This window comes from Ambystoma mexicanum, chromosome 10 (genome assembly GCF_040938575.1).
Source record: "Ambystoma mexicanum isolate Mex_15411 chromosome 10, UKY_AmexF1_1, whole genome shotgun sequence".
Lineage (NCBI taxonomy): Eukaryota > Metazoa > Chordata > Amphibia > Caudata > Ambystomatidae > Ambystoma > Ambystoma mexicanum.
The window spans coordinates 1498763225-1498789191 of NC_090932.1; the positions used below are offsets into that span (position 1 = coordinate 1498763225).

The following is a 25967-nucleotide window of genomic DNA, read 5'->3' on the forward strand; positions in this document are numbered from 1 at the left end:
AAACGTTAAAATGTGCTCTTGTGCTGAAAGAAGTACTCTAGAGCCACAGTTGGGGAACAAGGTTCTTTACTTGTTTCCGGGTTACAGGGTTACAGAATAGGTAAGTTCATGGATAAGTAGAAGGTATAAGAAGGATACATAGGAAGACATCCACCGGCCTCCACTCTAACAGACAGCTCCCTCTAACTGACATTCATGGAACACACAGGGGCACTTGCACCACAACATTCCACGGCTTACATTCCACCAGGGATCGACACTATACAATTGTTCATCAATCTCACAACCTTCTGTGCTACTCCAGGCATTCTTTTCTCGCCCAGACAGAACATGTACTCTAGGTTTAGGAAAATAAATTTTAATTATAGCGTAACAATATCCAAGTATCTCAACACTCCACTAAATGATTTCACGTCCACTCGTGGGTGTACTGATTTTCACATAGATTTTGTGATGGGGGTAGGTAAAAACAAGTGGCAAATTTGACACAAGTCAGTGGGCCTCATTACGAGTCCAGCGGTAACTGAGGTGGTAAAATCGCCTGGTTACCGCCGGACTCTTATTACCATTCCGCCTCCGTGATTCCCAGAATCACGGAGGCGGAATGGTGTTAATCCCCATTCCCATTGAGTCCTATGGGATTTAATGGGGATCATGGAAACACTGGCAGCATCTTGTAATGCAGGTCAGACCTGGCGGGAACATCACCTCCCGCCTGCAGGAGTTGTGATCGCCCGGCATGGAAACAACGGTGGCGGCGGGTTTACCGCCACCGTTGTTTCCATACCGGGCGATTTGTAATGAGGCCCAATGTCTTTTCCAATACAGTACACTTTTCTAGAACACACAGATGGGTGTCTGGACTAAATGCCTCAATGTCTTTGCTCAGTCCTTTCTCAATGTTCACATTATACATAAATATTATTCCTAAAGCCAGATCTTGCCGGCACGTAGTGACTTGAATGATACTCTTGTCACGTACATAGTCTCAGACCTGCATTCATAACCTCAATACACTGTAACAAAATGACAAAAGATGTCTCGACCTTTAGTTAGGTGTTTTTTTCACTACACCACCCCATTTTGGTTATGACTTCATCAGGACAAAGTTCACTCCCCATAATGAACTTGAGTCAAACGCATGTGTACATTCTTCTATTCCCAAGTGTCCAAAATTGTACTTGTGGGGAGGGATTGGAGGGAGGGGTAGAGGGGGATGGGGGCAAATAGCTCTCCCTTGCATCTGCTGAAAATGCGCCTCAAAGTTTTATTCATATGCTCCTTGTCTTCGTGTAAATCTGTATTACTTTGTCCATATTTTAATACTACTCTGGAATTTCTCCAGTGTTGGACCTGAGACCGTTGTATCTGATTTTTTCCATTTTCAAACTCGCCAGCTCCGCAGCGCTTGCTTATTGAATCCCTGTCACGTCTGTTCATACTCCATACTTCAATAAGCATGGGCTGCGGAGTCGCTGTGTTCGAAAATTGCAAACAATCCGATACAACAGTTCAGGTCAAACACTGTGGAGAAATTCCATCGCAATGTTAAAATCAGTCCACCCAGGAGTGGACCTGAAATCATTTAGTGGATTGAGATATGTGGATATTGTTTTGCTATAATTAGAATTTATTTTTCTTAACATAGAGTACATGTTCTGTCTGGGCAACACAAGAATGCGTGAAGTAGCGCGGAAGGTTGTAAGATTGATGAACAATTGTAATGTGTCGGAGTCACTAATATTTGACGTGACCCACATAGGTGCTATTTATTTTATTTATCATCCCAGTAGAGGGAGACATTGGTTCGTCCCCACATGTTGTAGGTATTCCACCAGGCATTCCATCCAGCAAGGAGACGCAAGACATAACCTACCCCCCCCCCTTACAGAAACCCAAGAACGAGCACAGAAAGGAGCACATAAGGAAACCACAAGGGAATGCGACCATAGATAATATAAACCAACTCTGGCCACAACCGACCTCCAACTACAAAAATCCACTTGCTCTATTCTGCAGAACGATGAGCCAAATGCTCCCACCTAACTCGTCCCCTTAAAGACTTAGTGAAGCCAAGCAGCCACATAGTACATTCAAAATCTGTTGTGGGCCCACAACAGACACTCCAGCGAGGTAACCAGCCCTGACACACAGCACCTAACAGTGCCACCAAAACTCACAAACCAACACCAACCATCATCGAACGGCCAACAACCAAGGTGCACTGAGGCATATCGCACCCCTCCACACTAAACCTCCATGAAACCAAAATAACCACTGATGCACAAGGCACAGGAACCCACTACATCGCACTAACAAGCAGAAGAGAAAACCCTTGGTTCCCACTCTACAGAGTGCAGGCAGAAATCCACCCCTTAATGCCGGTGTCCAACACACCTCCACAATTAGATTGGCACAGTCAAGCAACACTAAGTGGCCAGGTCGGGCTCTGACAGCGGACACTGCACCACACTAACGCACAGACAGGTCAAGCCCTCTAAGCGAACACTGTACTGTAAACCACATTAACACAAGGTTGAGCCGCGACAAACGCAGGCCAGTGGTTCGCTACGACAGCCAGCCGGACTTACAACAGAAGACCTACAACATCCAGGCCTCATCACCAAACAAAGTCTAGGCAAAAATGAGCATTTGAAGGCATGGCAAACGAGAGAAATTCCCCCTAATCGAGTCAAAAGTCCTAGAGCTACAAAATCCTTCAACATTTCTAGTGCTGTGGAAGTAAAAATGTAGTTGGGGGTGGGGGGGAGAATCATACGTGACACACGCTTTTTCTGACAAAGGCCACGTCAGATATACTCCAAACCCGCATTCCAGGATCAGCTAACATCATACCAAGCTAAGACAGCACATCCACTTCAAGCTATAAGATGCAAAATACCATAGTCAAGAAGCCCAACAGCTGATCTGCAACCCGAGGCCATGGAAACCTCCAAGATGGCCCGCACGGTCGCCGCAGCAACCAACATGCCTGCTAACACATTGAGGAAGCCGGATTGGCTGAGCTCCGCTCCCCGTCCCTCCCCTACTGCTTTAAATGGAGGGGAGGTGCACCGGGAGGCGAGGCTGTGGAGCGAAGGCCTGGAGACAAGGCCAGCATTCCTCTTTGCAGCTCTTCGCTGCTCATCGCCAACCGCCAAGACCGACCTGCTATCACTGTCTAGAGGTAAGAGGATCCATGCATCCCCTCCCTCCCATCCAGCTCCTGACAGCTGATTCTAGACTCGATCGGCTAAGCGCACGCACCTTCTATGCCCCTCCACAGACCCAGTGCCATCTCCAGATCGTCTGCCACAGGTACGCTCTCGCGCACAAGAACCTGTTGTACCTCTCTTCAGATGAACTCCCTCCAAGGCCCCCACCCCTCATCCAGCACAGCCATCAGATCTGTCTCGAGGGCACCAGACACAAAACTAGAGCTAAATCCCTTGCATCCCCTAAGGTCAAATCTGAGGTCCACAAAACCTCGACCTTAATGCCTGTGACACCTGGAAATGGGCCTGCCACTATTGTCAATTCAACTACCTCAACAGTTTTATGTATTGATGTACCTGCCACTATTACCATGCCTGTGACCCCTGAAAATGGGACCCCCACTATTGCCAATTCTTCTACCTCAAGTTTTATGTATTGATGTACCTGCCACTATTACCATGCCTGTGACCCCGGACACCACCGCCCCCCCACCAGATTCCACCCCTCACCCTCATCCCCCCATCTCAAATGTGCATTGATTAACGCCCAATCCGTCAATGCCCATGCCCTGGACATCCATGACCTCATCGCCACGAACAACCTAGACATCCTCTTGGTCACCGAAAAAGTGGCTGCATGAAGCCTCAGGCCCTGCGCTCTCCCTTTCACTCCCACCTGGCTACACTGTCATTAGGCAAGACCGCCCCACCAAAGGTGGTGGAGTAGCAATCATAGCCAAAGACTCAATCAACATCAGAAAAAATGATAAAACTACGAACGACATCAGTGACTACCTCCAACTTAAACTCTCCACCTCTCACCACTGCACCATTGCACTCCATCTGGTCTACCGGCCACCCAGCCCCATAGGAGACTTCCAATCCACCATCACTCACCTTTTGGCAGACAACCTAAAGAAATCTACCAAAGCGATCCTCCTCGGTGATGTCAACCTTGGTTTTAATGACCCCAAAGACCCTGCTTCCAAAGCACTCAACTCAGCCCTTGAAACTCTGGGCTTCTCCAACACTGTCACAAACCCTACCCACTCATTGGGCAGGACACTTGACTGGATTGCTCGGCACAACTGCCCTCTAACAATCACAGGCAACTCCCCCACCTCATGGTCTGACCACCACATCATTACCTTTAACATCCCCACCACCTCCCGTCCACCCCACCCTGCCCATCCCCTGCCAACCGCCCTCACCAGAAGCGCTCTCCTCACCAAAGAAAGGCTCCTACCAGTCCTCCAGGGACCTGCCTTCAGACCTCCCTTCTCTAATGACCCAGAAACCCTGGCACAAAATTACAACAATGCTATATCGGCAGCAATCAGTTCCATTACTCCTCTCAAACCTCGGAAGTCCAAACCCACAAGCCACATCAACACCTGGTTCACCCCAGACCTATTCAAACTCCGGACGGACAAACGCTCTGCCCTTGCGCGCTGGCAAATCTCCCAAGATGACAGACAAACTTGACTTCAAAACCCGCTCAAAGCAATATAAAAAAGCCATCATACAAGCCGAAGCCAAATCATTCGAAGCCAGAATCTCCAAAGCCAATTCTAATACCAAAACTTCACTAAAGACAAAGCCTGGTGCGACAGCATCCAAACTGCTATGCGCAACAAACTAGACCTTCTTCAAGCCAAAATCTTGAACTCCAGAATCACTCTCCCCACTCCTGCCCCCCCTCCCCTATCTAGATGCCTCCCCCACCTTCTCCTTCAAAACCATCCAGGAGAAAAGACATCATTAACCTAATGAAAGGCATCAAACCCTCCAACTGCAAAGGAGACCCCTGCCCCGCCACCATTATCAAGGACTGTGCCAGCTCCCTTGCGCCATTTCTCACAGCCTTTGTCGACGCATCCTTCACCATAGGGAAAGTACCCTCCTCCCTCAAGAAAGCATGGGTCAGGCCTCTCATAAAGAAACTCACACTTGACTCCTCGCCTAACTATAGACCAATCCCCACAGTCCCCTTCCTTCTTAAAATTCTGGACAAAGCAGCCTACCTGCAAGTCCAACACTTCATCAAAGAGAACCAACTCCTAGGCTTGAGACAATCTGGGTTCCGCCCGAAACACGGAACTGAGACCGCCTTACTGGATTTAAAAAACCAGATGGATGATGCCAGAGACCTTGGCAAACCTGTCCTGCTCCTCCTCCTCGATCTCTCTGCTGCATTTGACCTTGTGGATTACGATGTCTTATGCCACCACCTAACCTCCACTGCAAATTTCTCAGCCCATGCTAGTGCTTGGATCACATCTTTCCTACATGGAAGGACCATGCAGGTCTTCTCTGATCTATCTACTGCATCCCCAACCATTATGCTGTGTGGGGTCCCACAAGCCTCCTGCCTCTACAATATATTCACTCGCCCCCTCTTCCTCATCCTTGACGCCATGGGGATCTCATACACTAATTACGCGGACGACACTCAGATCCTCGTGACCCTGACAGGCGACTATGACATTGACTCCAAGACCCTCAACACCATCTACAACACAATCCAAACCTGGATGGCTGCCAACAGCCTCTGTCTCAACTCTGACAAAACTAAACTCCTACTTGTAGGCTCCCCCGACACCCTCAAAAAACTTGACGCTCAGTTCACCCATTTCACCATTGACTCCATCATAATTCCAGTATCTGAGTCAGTGAAAACCCTAGGAGTCTACCTGGACTCTAGTCTGTCCATGACCAGACAGGTGAATGCCATTGCCTCCTCAGCTGCCTAGCAGGCCAAACTCCTCAATGCAGTTAGACCCTACCTCTCCCGCGACACCTGCACAAACATAGCTAGGGCTATCACTGGATCACGGCTGGACTACTGCAATGTTCTCTTCCTAGGGATCTCCACAAAAAACCTTGAGAAACTGCAAGTTACTCAAAACAACGCCCTATGCACAGCACAAGGCATCTCCAAAAGAGAGCATATATCTACTGCTAGAAGAGCCTCCCACTGGCTACCTATAAAAGAGAGGATCATCTTCAAAACCTTGACCCTCACTCACAAATGCATCCACTCCGCAGCACCAGCCTACCTGGCACACAGGATCCACCCGGCCATGTCCTCAAGACCAACCAGGACCCCCTATGCCAACCTACTCACCATACTGTTATGACCGGCTCTTGGTCATAGGGTTCACTCCAAGGGACACTCAGGATACACAGGCCAGGTACGCATAGTGGTTACTTTATTAGCTTCCTAGGTTTCAGGATCAGATGTCAACAAGTCATTAGGAGATAAAGAGGAAAGGGACGGGAGCCCACTGGCTCCCACCACCCAGGCTCACATAATCTAACTGCCTGGGTTAGAACCCATTCAACCCCAAACATTCTAATCTCACACTCCAGACTCGCAGCCTACATTCTGATGGTGACATCAATCCTGGCTCAGCACACATGCAAGTATAAGAGCCAACCCTAACACCTCCTTTCCTACAACAAACAAACACACCTCAAACACACACTTAGAGAAAGCAACCCTAACACCTCCTCCTCTTGCATAAAGAGCAACACACACTTTCACAACAGCAAGACACACCTCACTCTCAGCAGAGTTCCGCTAACCCCAGAGATTGAACAAACAGGCGTAACTAACATCCTAAAACAGTCCCAGCCGCCACAACTAACATTCCCAACCAATCAAAACATCACAAATCGCATTCCGTTCCCGCCTGCCACAAAGGAACCTCGAACTGCCACTTTCGAGCACTAACCGCCCACATCGGCAAACAAACCACAACACTACCAAGACCAACCAAATACAAATCTCCTTCCGTTCCTCCCTGCCACAAAGGAACCTCGGACTGCCACTTCCGAGTACTAACTCCCAAAACCGGGAAAAACCAGGTACTGTCATAACTGCGCAAGATACTTACTAACAGCCCAACAATCTACCTGGGTCACCAAGAAACCACAGTCACAACTCATGCCGCTGTCAAATCCATTCCAAAATTCAAGCAACACAGACACACCTAATCACCAGTCACTCACCTCATCACACCAATAAAGAAACGCAACCAGCTGTCACTAAACAACCACCACCAGCATAACGCTACAAATGTTGGCCAGACAAATGAGCCCTTCAAAACCAAATAAACACCCCAAAGTGAACACAGCTGCAGATGAAACGTTGCCAGGCTTCTGAAATTAATCAAGAGCGGACTCGAGAACAATTCCAAAAGTCACCTAAAGTTAAAAGAAAACACTAAATGCAATGTAACTTGCATCTCCAGAATTCCAAGCAATCCCTGGACCTTAACAACGCCAGGGTCACCAAAAACATCAAAGCTTCACACAGCTTCAAGTAAACTCCGCAGAGCTAGACACCTTCAAAAACAACATAGAAGCTTCACACAGCTTCAGGCACTAGTCCCCTGCTAGATGCCTCTGGACTGCTCCGCAGAGCCACAATCCAAAACAACATAAAAGCTTCACTAGGTTTCATGTGAACTCCTCAGAGCCACCAATCATCACAAAAACACAGCTTTGCAAAGCTTATGGTACTAGTCTCCTACTAGGTACCTCTGACCCCCTCAGAGTCACTAACCAATTAATCAAAGTTCCAACTAGGTTCTATACTAGCCTACCACTAGTAACATCACTAACCCCACAGGGCCTCAAAACACCAAACACCTCCAACTCCGCAGAGTCCCCTGACCAACCCTGGTCATGTACATCAATTAAAACATATTCCAAAAAACAATAAAAAAGATTTCAAAACCCAACACTGGTCATGCACCAACACTAAAACATTCACATACTGCTACAACACACACACAAACACAGGATGTTCAAAATACAGACAACCCCGGCATAGAATGTTAACTGCTAAGGAGCGCTGCAGTCACTCTGGCAGTCATCATGGGTTGCACATCCATACACGCACAAACAGAACATCACGCCTACAATGCCTCAAAAATGGTTATAGTAAGCATTGTTTGTCATATGTATAATCACATTATGAATTGCAGATCTCTTTTCCTAAAAGTTCATGTTGCCAGAACGCGGGCAACTCTAAACACTGAAATGCCTCAAAAATGTTATGCTATGCATAATGTGGACTACATCACTCTGATCATGCACCAAAACCATATACCTCATACAAGCCACTCAAGTAAAAGACATCCTGACATGTTAGAGTGCAATCATGTTTAGCTGCAACTTAAAAGTTCATGTTGCCAATACGCGGGCAACTCTAATAACCTAGAATGCCTCAAAATGATTACAACTAAACATGCGGTGCATCATGAAAATACAATAAAATGCTGCTAATAATAACTTTGATACCTCATGGTTACATTTTCAAAAACGGCGTATTATGCATTCAACAGAATTACTCTCAAGCACTACCAACACTCATGAAATCACCCATCCAAAATCTTCAATACAGTATATCACAGCGGTAACAACCATAACACGCTTCCAGCGCTGACACCATTGTTCAGGCATCAGTCCATTTCCATAAACAGCATTGAGTCAAATGCTGGATAAAAATACAAACAAACTTGGTAAGGTCCTCAGTTGATCACAGCTTGTTGGGGCCCGCCACTTTAAACATACGCTGGACAGTGCAGGCTTGTTGACGCCCACCACGTTAAACATACGCTGGACAGTGCGGGCAGACGACTTTGTTTCGCTCAACATTGCTCTCTGCTACGCGGCGTTGCCCATTAGTCCCAACAGTGCGTCGCCGCACATAGAATGCTCCACTAGATGAGGTTAGAACACTCTTCCTCCGACAGCGTATCTCGTTTCCTCGGCACGTTGTCATGTTCCAGCAGGTGCCTTACTCTGAACTCACACCACATCCTCCGAAACGTCACACATCACTTAACACCGGCTAATTAACCCGTACCAGTTCCAGAAAACGAATGCTGTACAGCCATCATTCCACTCAATCGCCATCACCAGGTTCAGGTCCTGTGACGTCACTATTCTCACAGAGACCACCCTAGTTGACAGGTCTCTCAGCTCCAACTGCCACTGAGCACAGCGGACCGCACAGCTCCTTAGGCACCCTTGCCTAACCAAGGTCTGCAGCAGAGACCACATCATAGTACATGTCTTAGTGGCAAAAACGCTACTTCACTGGAAAAAACGCTACTTCCCACTGCAGACAGAGTTCCCTTTCTGCCTTCTCCTCGCAGGGATAACGCTACTGGGCAGCATTCAAAGTAGCACAGGTGCAGGCTCCCTGCTATTCTACTGACAGCCTCTTAGAATGCCTAGACAGCAAAGGGATGCCAAACTTCTCTGCTTGCCTGTCCATAGCTCCCTTCCAGACAGCCTAACTAGACCCGGACTGGGCAGCAGCAAGTCACGAATGTCCCAACTGCCACTGAGGCAGACTGCCTCACACAGCCCTGAATGGTTGACTCAAACAGCCCTGGGTATTTCGGTTATCCTGTCTCTTTGGCAGCATCTAATGACTCCTGGACTCCAGCGGGTCACTCTCCCCTCTCCCCAGGGGTCTCCTCGGACAGGCTGTCTCTTCCAGCCCTGGGTGGTGGGCGCTAAACAGTCCATGGGGGCAGTGGGCTCTCCCTCTCTTTGCATTCACTTGTCCACTTGCCTGCACCCCCCGCAGCAGAGTCTCTTCTCCTCTCTCACATGACATCACACAGGTACCTGCATCTCCTTTTGCTTCACTTGGTGTCCACTCCAAAGTCCTCCTTCACCATACCTTGGACCATCCTCGTCGCCAATTGTTATGACCGGCTCTTGGTCATAGGGTTCACTCCAAGGGACACTCAGGATACACAGGCCAGGTACGCATAGTGGTTACTTTATTAGCTTCCTAGGTTACAGGATCAGATGTCAACAAGTCATTAGGAGATAAAGAGGAAAGGGACGGGAGACCACTGGCTCCCACCACCCAGGCTCACATAATCTAACTGCCTGGGTTAGAACCCATTCAACCCCAAACATTCTAATCTCACACTCCAGACTCACAGCCTACATTCTGATGGTGACATCAATCCTGGCTCAGCACACATGCAAGTATAAGAGCCAACCCTAACACATACCCATGGTAAAAAGAGCAAGAGCAAGAGCAGGGGCTACCAGCTTCCTCTACCTTGCGGCTCTACACTGGAATGCCCTCCCCACTGCCCTTTGAGCTGAACCTTCACTGACCACCTTTGCTTGATTCTCTATCGTTCCTCACGTACACCCGCCATATGTATATTTGACTTGTGTACGCCTCCATGCATAATGTGTTACACCTATGTACCCAATGCTGTAACTTATGCATAGTGTAACTAAGCTTGCTGCAAGGAACAGCGCCACAATGCCCTTGGGCTGCCTGCGCGCTATACAAATGTAAAAAAAAAAAAAATTAAAATAAAATAGTAAATGGGAGGCCTCACATGCCCATTCCAAAATGAACTCCTGGCTGCCAACGATCACATCCACTGATCACACTATGGGACACATGGGCTCTGTGGACATCTCCTTCCTTCAGCACTGCACTGCACTGCTCCCAAAATGAGGTGAGGATCTCTATTCTCCAGGGAACTTAATCACCACTTATCTGTTGTGTAAAAGGCAAACTGCTCACTGATGCCAGGCGGACCGATTACTGCTGCAGCACACTTCCAAAACAACCCGCCTTTTTTTTTTATGGTTTACGCTCTGTCGGTAGTCCTTAGCTGCTTGGTTCTGATGAACCATCGGGAATCAAAGGGGTGATGTTTTCTTTTTTTTAAATAGGTTTCATTGAATTTTGGTGGTTTGGGTGGGTAGTGGGATATGTTGACTCGAGAAAGAATTGGAACATTGTATGGTGGAAGGTGGGACATAAAACATTACAAATGGTGAGGGTTGTTTGCGTTTGGGAGAGTGTAGCTTGACAGACCTGTCCATATAGAGTTGAAAAATTGCAGGAGAGCATTCAAAACCCACATGCACACTCCAGCCTTATAGCCCAAAACATCCCAAAGTATTTGAAGACCGCTTCTCTCCAGGACTGGTTCGGTTTGGTGGTTCTCTAGGACTTACTTGCCTTGTGCGACTCATTTCAATCACAACAATGTCCTGTATGGTTGAATTGAAATACAAATTTGAATTTGAGTATTCCTGGGGAATCTGTTGGCTCCTTTAAACAGTTATGTTGTCCTCTATCTGTCAATGGACCAAATAATAATAATAAAGCGAGCGCTCTACTCGCTGTGCTTTCGGAACTGCATGCCTGATTAGGGGTCATCGAGCATGTGCTGACTCACGATTTCAATTTTCAGGCAAAGTAATGCAAAAGCCATTAATGGACCATGTGACGAGGGAATTAAAGAAGCAGTCACAATTGCAGTATGCAGAGGTATTAGGCAGAATGGATAAGGCGATGTCTCGGAGGGTGGAATCAACATTGGCTAGAGAAGATGCCCTTTGCATGAAAGAGGCAAATCATGAACTGGAAGCAATATCCAAATTGCAGTGGCTCGTAGTTCTATTTAAATGTTACACCATTTGTCCAAAATCGTAGCTTGATTACTCGTATTCGTTTGAATTTTTCGGTGTTAAAACAGTGACATTTAAATGGCCCAAATGTTCTGTGGGGAATGCATTCAGTACCCTTTGAGAGCAAGCACTTGAAAAGTGTATACATTTAATACACTTGCTTAAATCCACGGATCTCTAGGATTGATTGCTGTACTTCTCACACTTAGGATGTCTGGCTTCTCTTTTCAAAGTATTGCTTGATACCTGTTGTACTTATGCATATATGTTATAACATGCATATATGTTTTTACTTTGCCTATATCCTGTAACTCTGTAAGCCTTGCATTATCTTGTTGCTGCGCCCCGATATCTCTGGGTCTGGTGCGCATTAGAAATAAACAAACCAACAAATGTAATGTAAAGTTTTTTGTGATTAAATGTAATGAAATCAGAGGACCACTTCAATTCCACTTGTGAAATGTTAAGGTTTTAGGCAATTTAAACCGGCCCTGCGGTTTTTTATCTGCAGGTCCTGCAGCAGATGTATGGGGCTTCAGTATTATTTAAGCGAGGCCCTACACCATAGGAAGAAACTTATCGTGAATCTTTCTCTGATCAGTTGTGTATAAATGGGCTTTTGTTTGATTGGCATGCATTTGAGTGTTTAATCATGAATTGTTTTGAATATATTGTACATTTTCAAACTCATTGTCTGCCAAGCCATTACAGAAGATTAAAGGCTGTATGCAAATCAGGCTCTGCCCTGGCCCCAAACGGGGCAGTCCAGCTCGAACTGCTAGGTCACATCGCTGGTGCACACTTGTGGTCTCGTGCAGAAGGGATGTACCTTGCAGTTCGGGCTGGATTGCACCTTTTGGGGTGGGACTAAGCCTGATTTGCTTATGGTTTTTCGCCTTTCATAATGGCTTGGCAGGGAAAGAACGATGGTCTGGAGAGCAATGCCAGAAGTTACGATTAATTCAAAACCTTCGAGCCATCACCTCGTTTGTTTTGCATTAGTCACCCCGAATGGGACGGGTATGCCCAGACGTGGGTCCCCGTGCCTGTTGTGCCTAGAGACCCAAGCTACTCCTCACTGATGAGTCCCAACAAGGCTGAAACTTGTTTGAGGATGCTCGTGGTCTCGATTAGAAGGGATGTGACCCAGCAGTTCTTGCCTTTTAGAGAGTCTTCAGTCTTGAAAGTACATTTTCAAAAGCCAACGGTCATTTGTGCCGTCTGCTGAATTGCATTCTGGGGTGTATAGATTCCCAATCAATAAAGGGGGTGGGGGAATAATACCACAATTGTGCACTTTTTGCCTAACATATTTCTATAAGGATTTACTTATTTGTGCGAGTACCTTACAATGGTTTGTGTACTTTTCATGTCAACATGGGGGTGAGGAGGGGAAATGAGTGCAAGTGAGTCATGAATATTTGCCTCTGATCTGTCAAGAGAGGTTGCAATCCTGCAGAAGTTATTGCCCCTGGTTGACTGCTTTTTAGGGCACAAGTAGAGGGCACATCTGGATGGACAGCGTCCACCCCCTTTTTTTCAAAGGGTGGAGACAGCCCCTTGAGTGTTTTTGAGACTGGCTACCAGAATTTCACAGAGGTTGTCCTGTTCCCAGTGCAGACGCTTACACACAAGACTACATACAATTGTCATCAAAGTGCATTTATCATATTGGGATTTTGTTTTCCAGTGTGTATTCCATTGTAGAGTTTAAAAGGTGGGCACCTTTTATACTTTGCCAGCTTAGTCATTGGAAAATCTCCTCTCGCAGGCTATTTTCCTGGTGTTAATAAATTTTGTTGAAATGCTACTTTGTCTTGTGCACTTTCCTCTAGGGGTAAAGGGCAATTGAATGTGTTTATTTCACTTTAAGGTATGTTCACTTGCTGTGCCTTATTATTGATGGGTGCCAGCTTTTAATTTTTGCTATGGGGCAGATGTTTCCACACCAAGTGAAGCAAGGAAGCCATACCCATGCCCAGGTTGAAATAAAGCATGTTTTGCAGCAGGAAAGAAAAAAGCCATGATTTACAGGAAGATATGAACATATAACATTTCAGCAAGTCCCCTAGCCGGCTGAGTTGCCTTTGCATCATTCTGCTACAGGATCACCTGCTTCCCTTTGCTATTCCCACATCCGGGAAACACTGTTGGCCTGCTCACCCCCTTCAATCAAGGCTCAGAGGGTATATTGATTATATTTATAATTGTTCTTTTATAACATGCTTAATACCAGAGATTGGTTTCTAAGCGCGAGATCGGGATTCAAACCTGTGTTGTGCTGCGTTGTCTTGCTTTCACCTGATGCAGCTCCCTTCTCATTTTAAAGTGAGCTGCATTTGATAGTTTTTCAAGATGTATACTAACACTCCACCAAGTCTGAACCCAGCAGGAGAGGAGACGGAAATCCTGCCAAAATCAGTGATTTAGAGGACCACAGTACTCAACCGGATTTCCTTTTCATTGCTGGTCGCCCCATGACAATAATTTGCAGAATCTCCACAGAGGCGATATGACACTCCTTCCCCTGTTGGCCGAGGAGAATGGGAGTAACTGTGCATTCTTCACCACGTACGCAGCTCCTATGCGTATATGGAGCTCCGTATATTGTTAAGACGGATTTCTGAACTCTGTCCTGGTGGCGCAGAAGTTCAGAAGGCCAACCTAATTACTTGGAACAGGGTAACCTCTGGACGAGCCAGACCAATCAAGGTAGCGATTGCGGCGGTCAAGACTAGGTCTCAAGAGGGGTGAGGGTGACTGAAAGCCCGCAATGAGCACACAAAGCAAGAACACTTACAAACTACTCCAAACAGTTGTTATATTAAAAATATATACACATTTATTTCAAGGCCTTTAAAACAATGACCGTAGCAAGAAAATCACAATATAACGATAGTAAACCAACACATACCATATCAACACAATATATATACAAATACAACAAGTCTCAAGCGTTATATGCACGAAATGTGTAGTCCACCTAAAAGGGAGGGGAAACAGGCAGTGCGCAATAATGCTTAGACCCAGTTCGCCTTCAGAGGCACCTAACTAGATGGAAGTCCGAGCCCTGCGAAGAGTGGAGCCTTGTGCTCAAAAGTACCTGCACGCGCTGGTGCCAACGGGCAAAAGGAGAATCTCTTCGAGGGAAATCAGGCAGTTCAGTTTAGTGCACAAAAGAAGAACAACAAGTTCTGCGACTCAAGCGCAGCCTCCACAGTGGGCAGAAGCAGAGCTCGAGTACGGAAAAGGGTGCTGTTTGACACAGCGGGGAAAAGCAATGGGCTCCTGCAGGAGGGCGACCAGATCCTAGCTATGCTACTCACCGGTCCCTCGTGCAAGCAGACCCAGGCTTCTCCGCGTCAGTTTCAGCAGCTGGCAGGTTCAGAAGAGCAGGGAACGCCTCGTCGTCGTGTTGAGTAAAAAGACGTCCCAATCGAAGAAACCCGCACAGTTTACCACAGCAGTGCAACGGAGCGGCCGTGTGTATCTGAGCCAAATGTACGCTACTCACTTCAGACCTTTGAACGCCAAGTGTACGAAGCGTGTGAGAGTGACAAGGACTCGAAATACTACACAACCTGGCGGCGGTTACAGAGCAAGACTCCCGTGTAAGCTGGTCAGTCAGCTGGATGGCCCAGAGACGCTTCCGAAGGCTTACTGGCAGGAGATCGTGAAGATGCCGAGAATAGCTGTTCCCACTATTCCAAGGGTCGAAGTACCAGTACAGGCCTTCTGGTTCGATCAAAGGTGAAAAGGGTTTCACAAGGCGACAGCAGTGCAGAGGAGAAGTCCTTCAGCGGGTCACCAGCGATTGCTCGGTCCAGCATCTTGGTTGCAGGATACTTGGCTCCTGTATTCCTTCGTTTGTGAGAACTCAGCAGATCGACATGGTAGTGGTGTTTCCAGCCCCCTCTTATCCCCGGTTCCCTTCGCGCCAAAACGGAGGGGAGCCAATGGGAGATCCGCTCATCAACACTCACACCATTCGTGGACCAATCACGGACCACGGTGGTCCCAGGCATTCACACCACCCTAGACTCTCTGGCACCCAGGATGTGTATTGGGACCAGACATCCCAGCCCACATCCTGGAGGCACACACAAGACATGTAGAAACCTGCGAAAGCATCCGTGTTTCGTGGGAAAGTACATGCCCAAATAAGGAAGGCCCCGGGTTGGCTCTACCTGGGGAAGGTGAAGGGAGCAAGACGGTCAGCGGACAGGACAAAGGAGCCTCGTGGTCTGGCCATTTTGGGAGCCAGGCCCCCATTTTGGGTTAAGCGCGAGAAACGTGCTTAGAACGGCAAAAGGAGCTCAAAACACAAGAAACGATCTCTGCCACCATTCCCGTCCCTGAATCACTTGCACCAATCAGATACAATCCTAAACGAGTATCTAGGGCCTGTAGAAGGCTAGAGACCCAAGAGAGCTGTAACTTAGCTTACAGTGCCCTCTTGTGTCATGTTGCACGAAAGCCGCAACATGATAAAATAAACTACGGGAAACGGCGTTCCCCGGTACTGACAGTCTTAAGGGCATGTCAGTTTCCCCGTAAGAAAGGAGCGAAAGCCCAGAGGAGTGCGGCAGAAGGCTGCACTTCTCTGGCAAAGTCGAGAACAAGGTGAAAAACAACAGCAAAAAGTTTAGGGGTTGCCACATGGAAGGTAAATTACCTACAATTACGAAATCTTTCCTAACACTCGCCCCTACCAGACTATGGACAGGGGGAACTAATCCACCCCTGGATGAGTCTCTTGTCCAGGTCGGGTAAACATTCTGGACAACCCATCAGCATTGCTATGTTGGACACCTGGCCTATGCTCAATAGTGAAGTCGAAGCCTTGTAGACTTATGGACCACCTAAGCAACTTTGGATTCTCCCCCTTCATGTTCATTAGCCACTTTAAGGGCTTATGGTCAGTTTGCACAGTGAAGTGGGTCGCATAGAGGTAGGGCCTCAGCTTCCTTAGGGCCCACACAACAGAGAAACATTCTTTCTCTACCGTGGACCACCTGAGCTCTCTGTCCTTAAGCTGGCGGCTAATAAAACCAATAGGGTGTTCCTTACCCTTCTCATCTACTTGTGATAGTACAGCTCCTATCCCAGTGTCAGAGGCGTCCGTCTGCATGATAAAAGGTCTTTGATAATCAGGGGCCCAGAGGACAGGGGCCTGGCACAAGGAGTCTTTTAAGCCATTGAAGGCCTTCTCACACTCGTCGGTCCAAGTTACCTTCTTGGGTTTCTTCGGAGTTGTGAGGGCAGTCAGAGGGGCAGCTATGGTGCCATAGTCTGCCACAAAATTGCGGTAATACCCCGTGAGTCCTAAGAAGGCTCTCACTTGGGTTTGCGTAGTGTGGGTAGGCCAGTCTTGTACTGCTTGTACTTTACTGGGAAGAGGCTGTATCCTCCCTCCACCTACTTCATGGCCAAGGTAAACCACTGAGCCTTGTCCAGTCTGGCATTTACTAGCCTTTATGGTCAGGTGTGCTTTCTGAAGAGCCTGGAGCACAATCCCGAGGTGTTTCACATGGTCTTCCCAGGTGGCACTGAAAACTGCTATATCGTCCAGATATGCAAGACAGAATTCGTCCAACCCATTCAACACATGATTCACAAGCCTCTGGAAAGTGGCAGGTGCATTCTTCAACCCGAACGGCATTACCCGGAATTGGTAAAGGCCGCCTGGAGTAAAAAATGCTGTCTTCTCCTTGGCATGTTCTGCTAACGCTATTTGCCAATAGCCAGCAGTGAGGTCAAACTTGCTGAGGTACTTGGAGGCACCCAAAGTATCCACCAGCTCATCTGTTCGAGGCAAGGGGTGTGCATATGTCTTGGTGACAGCATTCAGAGCCCTGTAATCTACGCAGAACCTCAATTCAGAAGTGCCTGCCTTTGGAACCAAAACCACAGGGCTGGACCAAGGACTACTAGAGGGTTCAATCACCCCAAGGTCTAACATCTTGTTGACCTCGGTCTTAATATAAGACCGTACTTTGTCTGACATCCTGTATCCACTACTTTTGGTAGGTACACTGTCTCCTGTGTCAATGTTATGTTTGCACCAAGGTGTCAAACCAGGCGACTGTGAAAACAGGACGGAAAACTGCCTAAGCAAACTTTTCGCCTCAGCTTGCTGATCAGAAGTCAGGTGAGGGGCCACTCTGACACCCTCAAAGGAGCTATCTGAAGGACCGCTTTAGAACAGGTCGGGGAGAGGTTCAGACTCCTCTTCCTCAACATCTGAAGCCAGTAGCAGCGCTCCGATTTCGACTCTTGGGACGAAAGCCTTCAGCCTATTCACGTGAAACACTTTTGGAGCCTGTCCAGGCCTTCCAAGGTCCACTAAATAGTTAACCTCACCGAGGGGCTCCACCACTGTGTAAGGGCCTGACCATTTGTCCTGTAAAGCTCGAGGCCTTCTGGGATTCATGATCAGGACTTGCTGACCAGGTGTAAAGTTGATGAGGGAAGCTTTCTGGTCGTACCAATGTTTCACCAGCGCTTGTCCTGCCTTCAATTTATCACTAGCCAAGCCCATCAGAAGTACCATCCGTTTTCTGAGCCCTAGCACATAATCAACTACGTTGGTAGTAACAGGGGGAGTGGGCATCTCCCATCCCTCTTTGACGATAGCTAAGGGTCCCTGTACGGGATGACCGAACAGAAGTTTGAAGGGGCTGAAGCCAACACCCTCCTGTGGTACCTCTCGGTAGGCAAACAGTAAGCATGGTAAAAGAAGATCCCATTTTCTTCTCTGAGGTTCCTCCAGAGCCCCAATCATGCTCTTTAACGTTCTGTTGAAACGTTCCACCAGAGCATTGGTCTGGGGGTGGTATGCAGAAGAGAACTTGTAGCTGACCCCGCATTCTTTCCACATAGCCTGCATATACTTCGACATAAAGTTGCTGCCACGATCCGTCACAACTTCTTTAGGGAAGCCAACCCTAGTAAATATGCCAAGTAAAGCTTTTGCAACTGACTTGGCAGTTACAGTTTTCAATGGGATGGCCTCAGGATATCTGGTTGCATGGTCGACCAGCACCAGGATAAACCTATTGCCCGAGGATGTTTGCGGGTCAAGGGGACCAACGATGTCGATCCCTACCCTTTCAAATGGTACCCCCACAACTGGGAGAGGTACCAACGGAGCTTGGATTGTCGCGCCAACCTTACCAGACAACTGGCAGGAGGCACAACTCTTGCAGTGACTTTCTACTTGCACCCCCATCTTGGGCCAGTAGAAGTGCATTGATAACCTTTGCTTGGTCCTCTTCATACCAAGGTGACCAGCAAGGGGAACTTCATGCGCCAACTGCAGGAGGAAGGGCCTAACAGCAAGGGAAACCACCAACCTCCTTTGGTCTCCTTCTGTAGACTCTGTGGGCTCACTATACAGGAGTCCACCTTCCCAATAAATCCTATGCGTCCCAGGAGGTTCACCCTCAAGCTGGGAGCAGGCCTGTCTCCTTAGGCCTTCCAGAGATGGGCACTCACGTTGGCCTTTACTGAATTCGTCCCTATCAGGACCTCCTTCAACTAACAAGTCTTTTAGTTCAGGATGATGTTGGGGTCAAATACTTCAGGCATCGCCACCTCCTCGTCGGGCCCGGGCGATTGACCAACTTCCTCCACCGCAGTAGTAGGCGAGCTTGGGGGAATATTCTCTTTCCCTCGTGTTGACTTGTCGACTCCTTTCGCCTTGGGTTTCCCCTTCGGCTGGGGCGGCGTATTGGTCTTGGCCAATGCTGCCCGTGCTTGAGACCGTGTGTAGGGTCTTTCGGCAGTGTCTCCTACAAGCCCTAAAGCTCTGAGATCATTACCTAACAAGACCTTTCCCGGGACGTTTCTCTGAATGCTCACTGGAATCCTGACTGCTGTACCATTTTAAAGTAAGATTTACAGGTATTACTGGGAACATACGGAGTGGGCCGTCAGCCAACTTAGTGGGCATCAGAGTAGCTCTGGCAACTTTCTCTGAGTCTACCAAGGTAGAATCCACTACAGTGCGACTGCACCCACTATCCCTAAGAGCTGGAGTATGTACTCCATTGATCAGCACACTGTCTTTAAAGTAGTGCTTGGTATTATCCGGAATCCTAGCATAAGCCTCTGCGACTTTAGGCTCCCAGGAACCCAGGGACACTAAAACTACCTCAGCCTCTATCCCGCTGGGAAATGAGTCTGAGGAGAAGGATGCTCTTGTAATCTCTTCTTCCTCGTAGGAGGAGAAGGCCAGATTAGCGGAGTGGACCCCCAAAGGTCTAACCTTACACCGGGGATCCCCCTTCACGTGGTTAGTTGCTCCACAAGCAAAACAAGATCCATTGGGTCTGTTTACATAGGGAGGCTTATTGTAACCAGAGTTCTGTTTCGGAGGCTGACCTCCACTACCCTGTGAGTTCTCTTGTGTCTTACTCTTATTTTTCTTTTTGTGGCCCTTATGAGAAGAAGATTTATCAGATTCTCCACCCTACTTATCTTTGGAATTTTTCCCTTCCTCCTGCTTACCAGGATGAGTTTTGTCCTTATGGGACACTCGATGTGACACCCATAAGCCGGCTGCAATGGCCAGCTTCTTAGGATCTATCTCCTTCGAATCGGCCAAATGCTGCTTAAGCTCTGGGGAAGAAGATGCAAAAATGTGTTCCAGCATGACAAGATTTATCATGCCTTCGAAGGTAGAAACCTTATTACCTTCGACCCAGCCAGTTAAGTTTTTCAAGGACTCAGTGACAGAAGATACCCAAGTACCACCTTCCTTTTTCTTATACTCTCAAACGTTTCAAATATTGGGCCGGAGTCTTCCCAAACTTTAAAATGAGAGTTTGCTTTAACATTGCGAAATCAGCTCGCTCAGCCTTCGACATTTCCATAATGGCACTACAGCCAGAATGGGGCAGTCTGCTGAGTAACCAGGCAATCTTATCAGCATTGTCAACTTGTTGAACTTCGCATGCATACTCAAACGCATTCAGCCAGTCCATAATGTCATTCCTTTCCTCATACACACTGAGCAGATCTTTCGGAAACCGTGGATGAGAGGAGGCCCCAGACCCATGTCCAGGACCCTTGGACCCATTTGCAACCTGAAGCTTGGCCAGTTCCAACTGGTGATCCCTGTCTTTTTGTTTTTCTGCCTGTTCGATTTTTAGTTTGGCTATGCTGAATCCAAGCTCCTGCTGCCTAAACCGCAGCTCTTGCTTCTTGAATTCAAGCATAGCCTCCCCATCAGCACTGGCAGAGGAAACATTAGACATCTCGTCCTCCCTGTCCTCGTGGTCTCGATGGATCAGTGCAGCGGCAGAACCGTCGGTTCTACCAGTGAGAGCAGCCCCACCTCCTTCCTAACTGTCCTCAGACGTTATAGCTTCAAGCTGCGCTTCTTGCCACGCCACGATTCTTTGGATCATTTCCAATTTCGTGCCTTGAGAGGAAACACCTCTCTCCGCACGCATCTTTTTCAATGTTTCTGATTTGGAAGCATTTAAAGTTAACAAGGTATTTGTTTCCATACTGTTAGATAGGACTATGGCATTTTTAAAGTTATACTACAACAATTCACTACGTGTCCTGGTTGGAATAACCTGAAATACCTTAGTTCGTGCGCAACACTGGATACCTTCAGTTGTATCCCACTGCTGCCACCAATTTGTTAAGACGGATTTCTGAACTCTGTCCTGGTGGCGCAGAAGTTCAGAAGGCCAACCTAATTACTTGGAACAGGGTAACATCTGGACGAGCCAGACCAATCAAGGTAGCGATTGCGGCGGTCAAGACTAGGTCTCAAGAGGGGTGAGGGTGACTGAAAGCCCGCAATGAGCACACAAAGCAAGAACACTTACAAACTACTCCAAACAGTTGTTATATTAAAAATATATACACATTTATTTCAAGGCCTTTAAAACAATGACCGTAGCGAGAAAATCACAATATAACGATAGTAAACCAACACATACCATATCAACACAATATATATACAAATACAACAAGTCTCAAGCGTTATATGCACGAAATGTGTAGTCCACCTAAAAGGGAGGGAAAACGGGCAGTGCGCAATAATGCTTAGACCCAGTTCGCCTTCAGAGGCACCTAACTAGATGGAAGTCCGAGCCCTGCGAAGAGTGGAGCCTTGTGCTCAAAAGTACCTGCACGCGCTGGTGCCAACGGGCAAAAGGAGAAGCTCTTCGAGGGAAATCAGGCAGTTCAGTTTAGTGCACAAAAGAAGAAGAACAAGTTCTGCGACTCAAGCGCAGCCTCCACAGTGGGCAGAAGCAGAGCGCGAGTACGGAAAAGGGTGCTGTTTGACACAGCGGGGAAAAGCAATGGGCTCCTGCAGGAGGGCGACCAGATCCTAGCTATGCTACTCACCGGTCCCCGATGCAAGCAGACCCAGGCTTCTCTGCGTCAGTTTCAGCAGCTGGCAGGTTCAGAAGAGCAGGGAACGCCTCGTCGTCGTGTTGAGTAAAAAGACGTCCCAATCGAAGAAACCCGCACAGTTTGTTACCACAGCAGGGCAACGGAGCAGCCGTGTGTATCTGAGCCAAATGTACACTACTCACTTCAGACCTGGGAACGCCAAGTGTACGAAGCGTGTGAGAGTGACAAGGACTCGAAATACTACACAACCTGGCGGCGGTTACAGAGCAAGACTCCCGTATAAGCTGGTCAGTCAGCTGGATGGCCCAGAGACGATTCCGAAGGCTTACTGGCAGGAGATGGTGAAGATGCCGAGAATAGCTGTTCCCGCTATTCCAAGGGTCGAAGTACCAGTACAGGCCTTCTGGTTCGATCAAAGGTGAAAAGGGTTTCACAAGGCGACAGCAGTGCAGAGGAGAAGTCCTTCAGCGGGTCACCAGCGATTCCTCGGTCCAGCCTCTTGGTTGCAGGATACTTGGCTCCTGTATTCCTTCGTTCGTGAGAACTCAGGAGATCGACATGGTAGTGGTGTTTCCAGCCCCCTCTTATCCACGGTTCCCTTTGCGCCAAAACGGATGGCACCCAATGGGAGATCCGCTCATCAACACTCACACCATTCGTGGACCAATCACGAACCACGGTGGTCCCAGGCATTCACACCACCCTAGACTCTCTGGCACCCAGGATGTGTATTGGGACCAGACATCCCAGCCCACATCCTGGAGGCACACACAAGACATGTAGAAGCCCGCGAAAGCATCTGTGTTTCGCGGGAAAGTACATGCCCAAATAAGGAAGGCCCGGGGTTGGCTCGACCTGGGGAAGGTGAAGGGAGCAAGACGGTCAGCGGACAGGACAAAGGAGCCTCGTGGTCTGGCCATTTTGGGAGCCAGGCCCCCATTTTGGGTTAAGCGCGAGAAACGCGCTTCGAACGCCAAAAGGAGCTCAAAACACAAGAAACGATCGCTGCCACCATTCCCGTCCCTGACTCACTTGCACCGATCAGATACAATCCTAAACGAGTATCTAGGGCCTGTAGAAGGCTAGAGACCCAAGAGAGCTGTAACTTAGCTTACAGTGCCCTCTTGTGTCATGTTGCACGAAAGCCGCAACATGATAAAAGAAACTATGGGAAACAGCGTTCCCCGGTACTGACAGTCTTAAGGGCATGTCAGTTTCCCCGTAAGAAAGGAGCGAAAGCCCAGAGGAGTGCGGCAGAAGGCTGCACTTCTCTGGCAAAGTCGAGAACAAGGTGAAAAACAACAGCAACAAGTTTAGGGGTTGCCACATGGAAGGAAAATTACCTACAATTACGAAATCTTTCCTAACATATATCATTGAGCCCCTACTTTTTTTTTAGGACTTGAGCCCTGTTCATTTTGTTAACATTTTCAGACCTGCAAAATTGCTTACTCACTGCCTTAACACCTTCCAGGGAAATGGATTCCATTGCACTAGAAGGCCATCCTGCAGTATACTCAACCTGCCCAGTCTGCCCCAGGCCAAATCCCTGCCCTTAATTGGCATCCTTGGAACCTGCTTGGAGGTTATTTCTTTTGACAGCCAAAATAATCCTGATCTGTAGCTTCTGAAATAAAAGCATATTGGTAGTTTGGACAATATGGCCAAGTATATACACAATACAAATAGAAACAATGGTGAAAGTTCTGCAAAAACAGCAGTTCACTTAGCAAAACACAATCCCCCATATTTTTTAATTGCCTTCCACAGTTAGATGGTGTTTTCAAATAAAAGTTTCAAAAAGACCTTTTGCAAATGATATCTCTACCAATCACATCTGGGAAGAGATGTGTCAAAGGGCCTGAATTGAAGACCTTTTCCAATCACCGCATAACCAAAGTGTGCGCTCCCAGCAAATGCTTTTATCTCACTATGCTTTATATGGCAAAATTAAAGTCTCTATAGGCTACTTAAAAAAGCCTTGCTTTTAATATCGCCACATAGGTAAATATTATTAATAGTAGCATTTCATATATTGGCATCAGTGTATTTGTCTTTTGCCTTACTCATGGCAAAGTGTTTTAATTTAACTTCCCATGATACCCATTGCGTATTAAAGACTCCTTCTGTGATGTAAATATAAATGTGATGCGTTATAAATGCCATATCATATCCTGTAGTATCACTGATGTCACTATTTAGGCAGATAAGTGGGGGAGGGGCACATGCATCTTTTGCTGCCCAGGGCCCCGCAAATCCTATGGCTGTCCTGGAGGCAGGGCATTGACCATGCCCACACCTTTTGGAACAACATCCCCAAAAGCTTCAGACTTGGAAAGAACTACCAGAGATCGACAAGGGAGTTGCTGGCTCGTGAACAAAGCCTTACCACCGTAAGTCTGATGCCATTCAGTTCAGATTGTCCCCCTACCAGCGAATCCATACTGGAGTTTCTTCGTTCATAGTTTTAGCTGCTGCCAGCTTCTTACTTAAGCACCAGAATCTCGACCGCCAAACCTCTTTGTAGTCTGAGTTAACTTGCCTTTAATCAGATGGCGGCAGTGTTCTCTCTCTCTCACTGTATCATCTTTGTGTATTTTACTACCCTGCTATACCTTTAAGGCTTCAGCTGCCCACCTGACTACACATGGCACGACCCCTTCATGATCCACTCTGATAACCACTTTGCTCTCCAATTTATTCTTTGCTTGCTCATTATTTTGTAAGCGTTGAAGTCGTTTTTTATGCAAGAAGGTGCCTTATTAAAAAAAAAACAATGAAAAATAAAGAGGGAAAAAGCGTGCCAGCGTGAGCCATCACCAGGGAGTTGCCACATTTGCATGGGCAACTTCAAATCGTGCTGACTGTTCAATAAGGTTTGTCTATAGAGTTGTTTCTTAGAGCGGGTATGAAGCCGATCATAACAGCATGACCGCTAAGAGGCATTCAACGCAATCTTGGGTATTTTGTATTGACGCAAGCAGTCGTGCTACTGGACTACATCTGAGCAGGTTTCACCTGGGTGATTTTCTAAGAAAAAGCCTTGTTGAGTAAGCACTAGAACAAGAACTTGAGAGACTTTCAACATTTTGCCAGTAGTACCCCCTGTCAAGTAGCAAATGGAAACTGATGTTCTCTAAATTCTCACTCTAGGATCCCAGCTCATCGACTGGCAAGTTGCAGCGCTTGCTGGCGGAATCGCGACAGATGGTTGCAGATCTGGAGCTAAGCGCCTCGCTCCCCAGTGGTTCTTGTTGCAGTTCCAACAGCAGCAGCAATGAAAGCCACGTGGTACGTAATGTGCAATACACATGCCACAGGGTTTTTGATGAATACTTTGCTACTTTTTCTTTTGGTTAGGTTTGTGATATTGATATTTCACCTGCAATAGACTCGAGATAAACTCTGCTTCAATGCAATTATGGGATTGCATTTGTATGCACTTGCCAAATTGGTATTTGGAGAACTATGTAGGCCACATAATCGATGGCACATTGTAAAGGCCTGTAATTTATATTAGGGCTGTGCAAAATAAAAATCTTCTCATGAATTGTAACTTTATTTTTCAACAAATTGCAGCCAGAACGTTAATTTGGTCGCAGTGGATTGTTTTCATTGCAATTGAAGTGGAAAAAACACATTTAAAGTTTTCACCCAGGCTTTTAAGAAAATATCCAGCACAAGATAATTCGGAAATTGGTTTAAATGCATTTAATATTGGTATGACACAATACGTTTCGAGATTCAAAATCCCATGGTAAAAAACTAGCCCCTAGGGTAATGATAGGGGTTAGAGTTGGAGTAAATATTTCTGGAGTTGCCTAGCAGTTAGGGTAGATTAAGTGTCAGGGTAAGTGTTTGGGTATAGGTTTGGGTAAGTGTTAAAGAAAGGGA

At 47.3% G+C, this 25967-nt stretch overlaps 1 protein-coding gene across 3 annotated transcripts in view; it reads left to right on the forward strand.

Moving 5' to 3' along the window:
- CCDC62 (coiled-coil domain containing 62) overlaps positions 1-25967 on the forward strand; it is a 498667-nt gene that overhangs the window by 364720 nt on the left and 107980 nt on the right. For all 3 annotated transcript variants that reach the window (XM_069619632.1, XM_069619633.1, XM_069619634.1), the window contains one exon: positions 25227-25364. In XM_069619632.1, coding sequence (XP_069475733.1) covers positions 25227-25364 — 138 coding nt within the window. The remainder of the gene's footprint in view (positions 1-25226; positions 25365-25967) is intronic.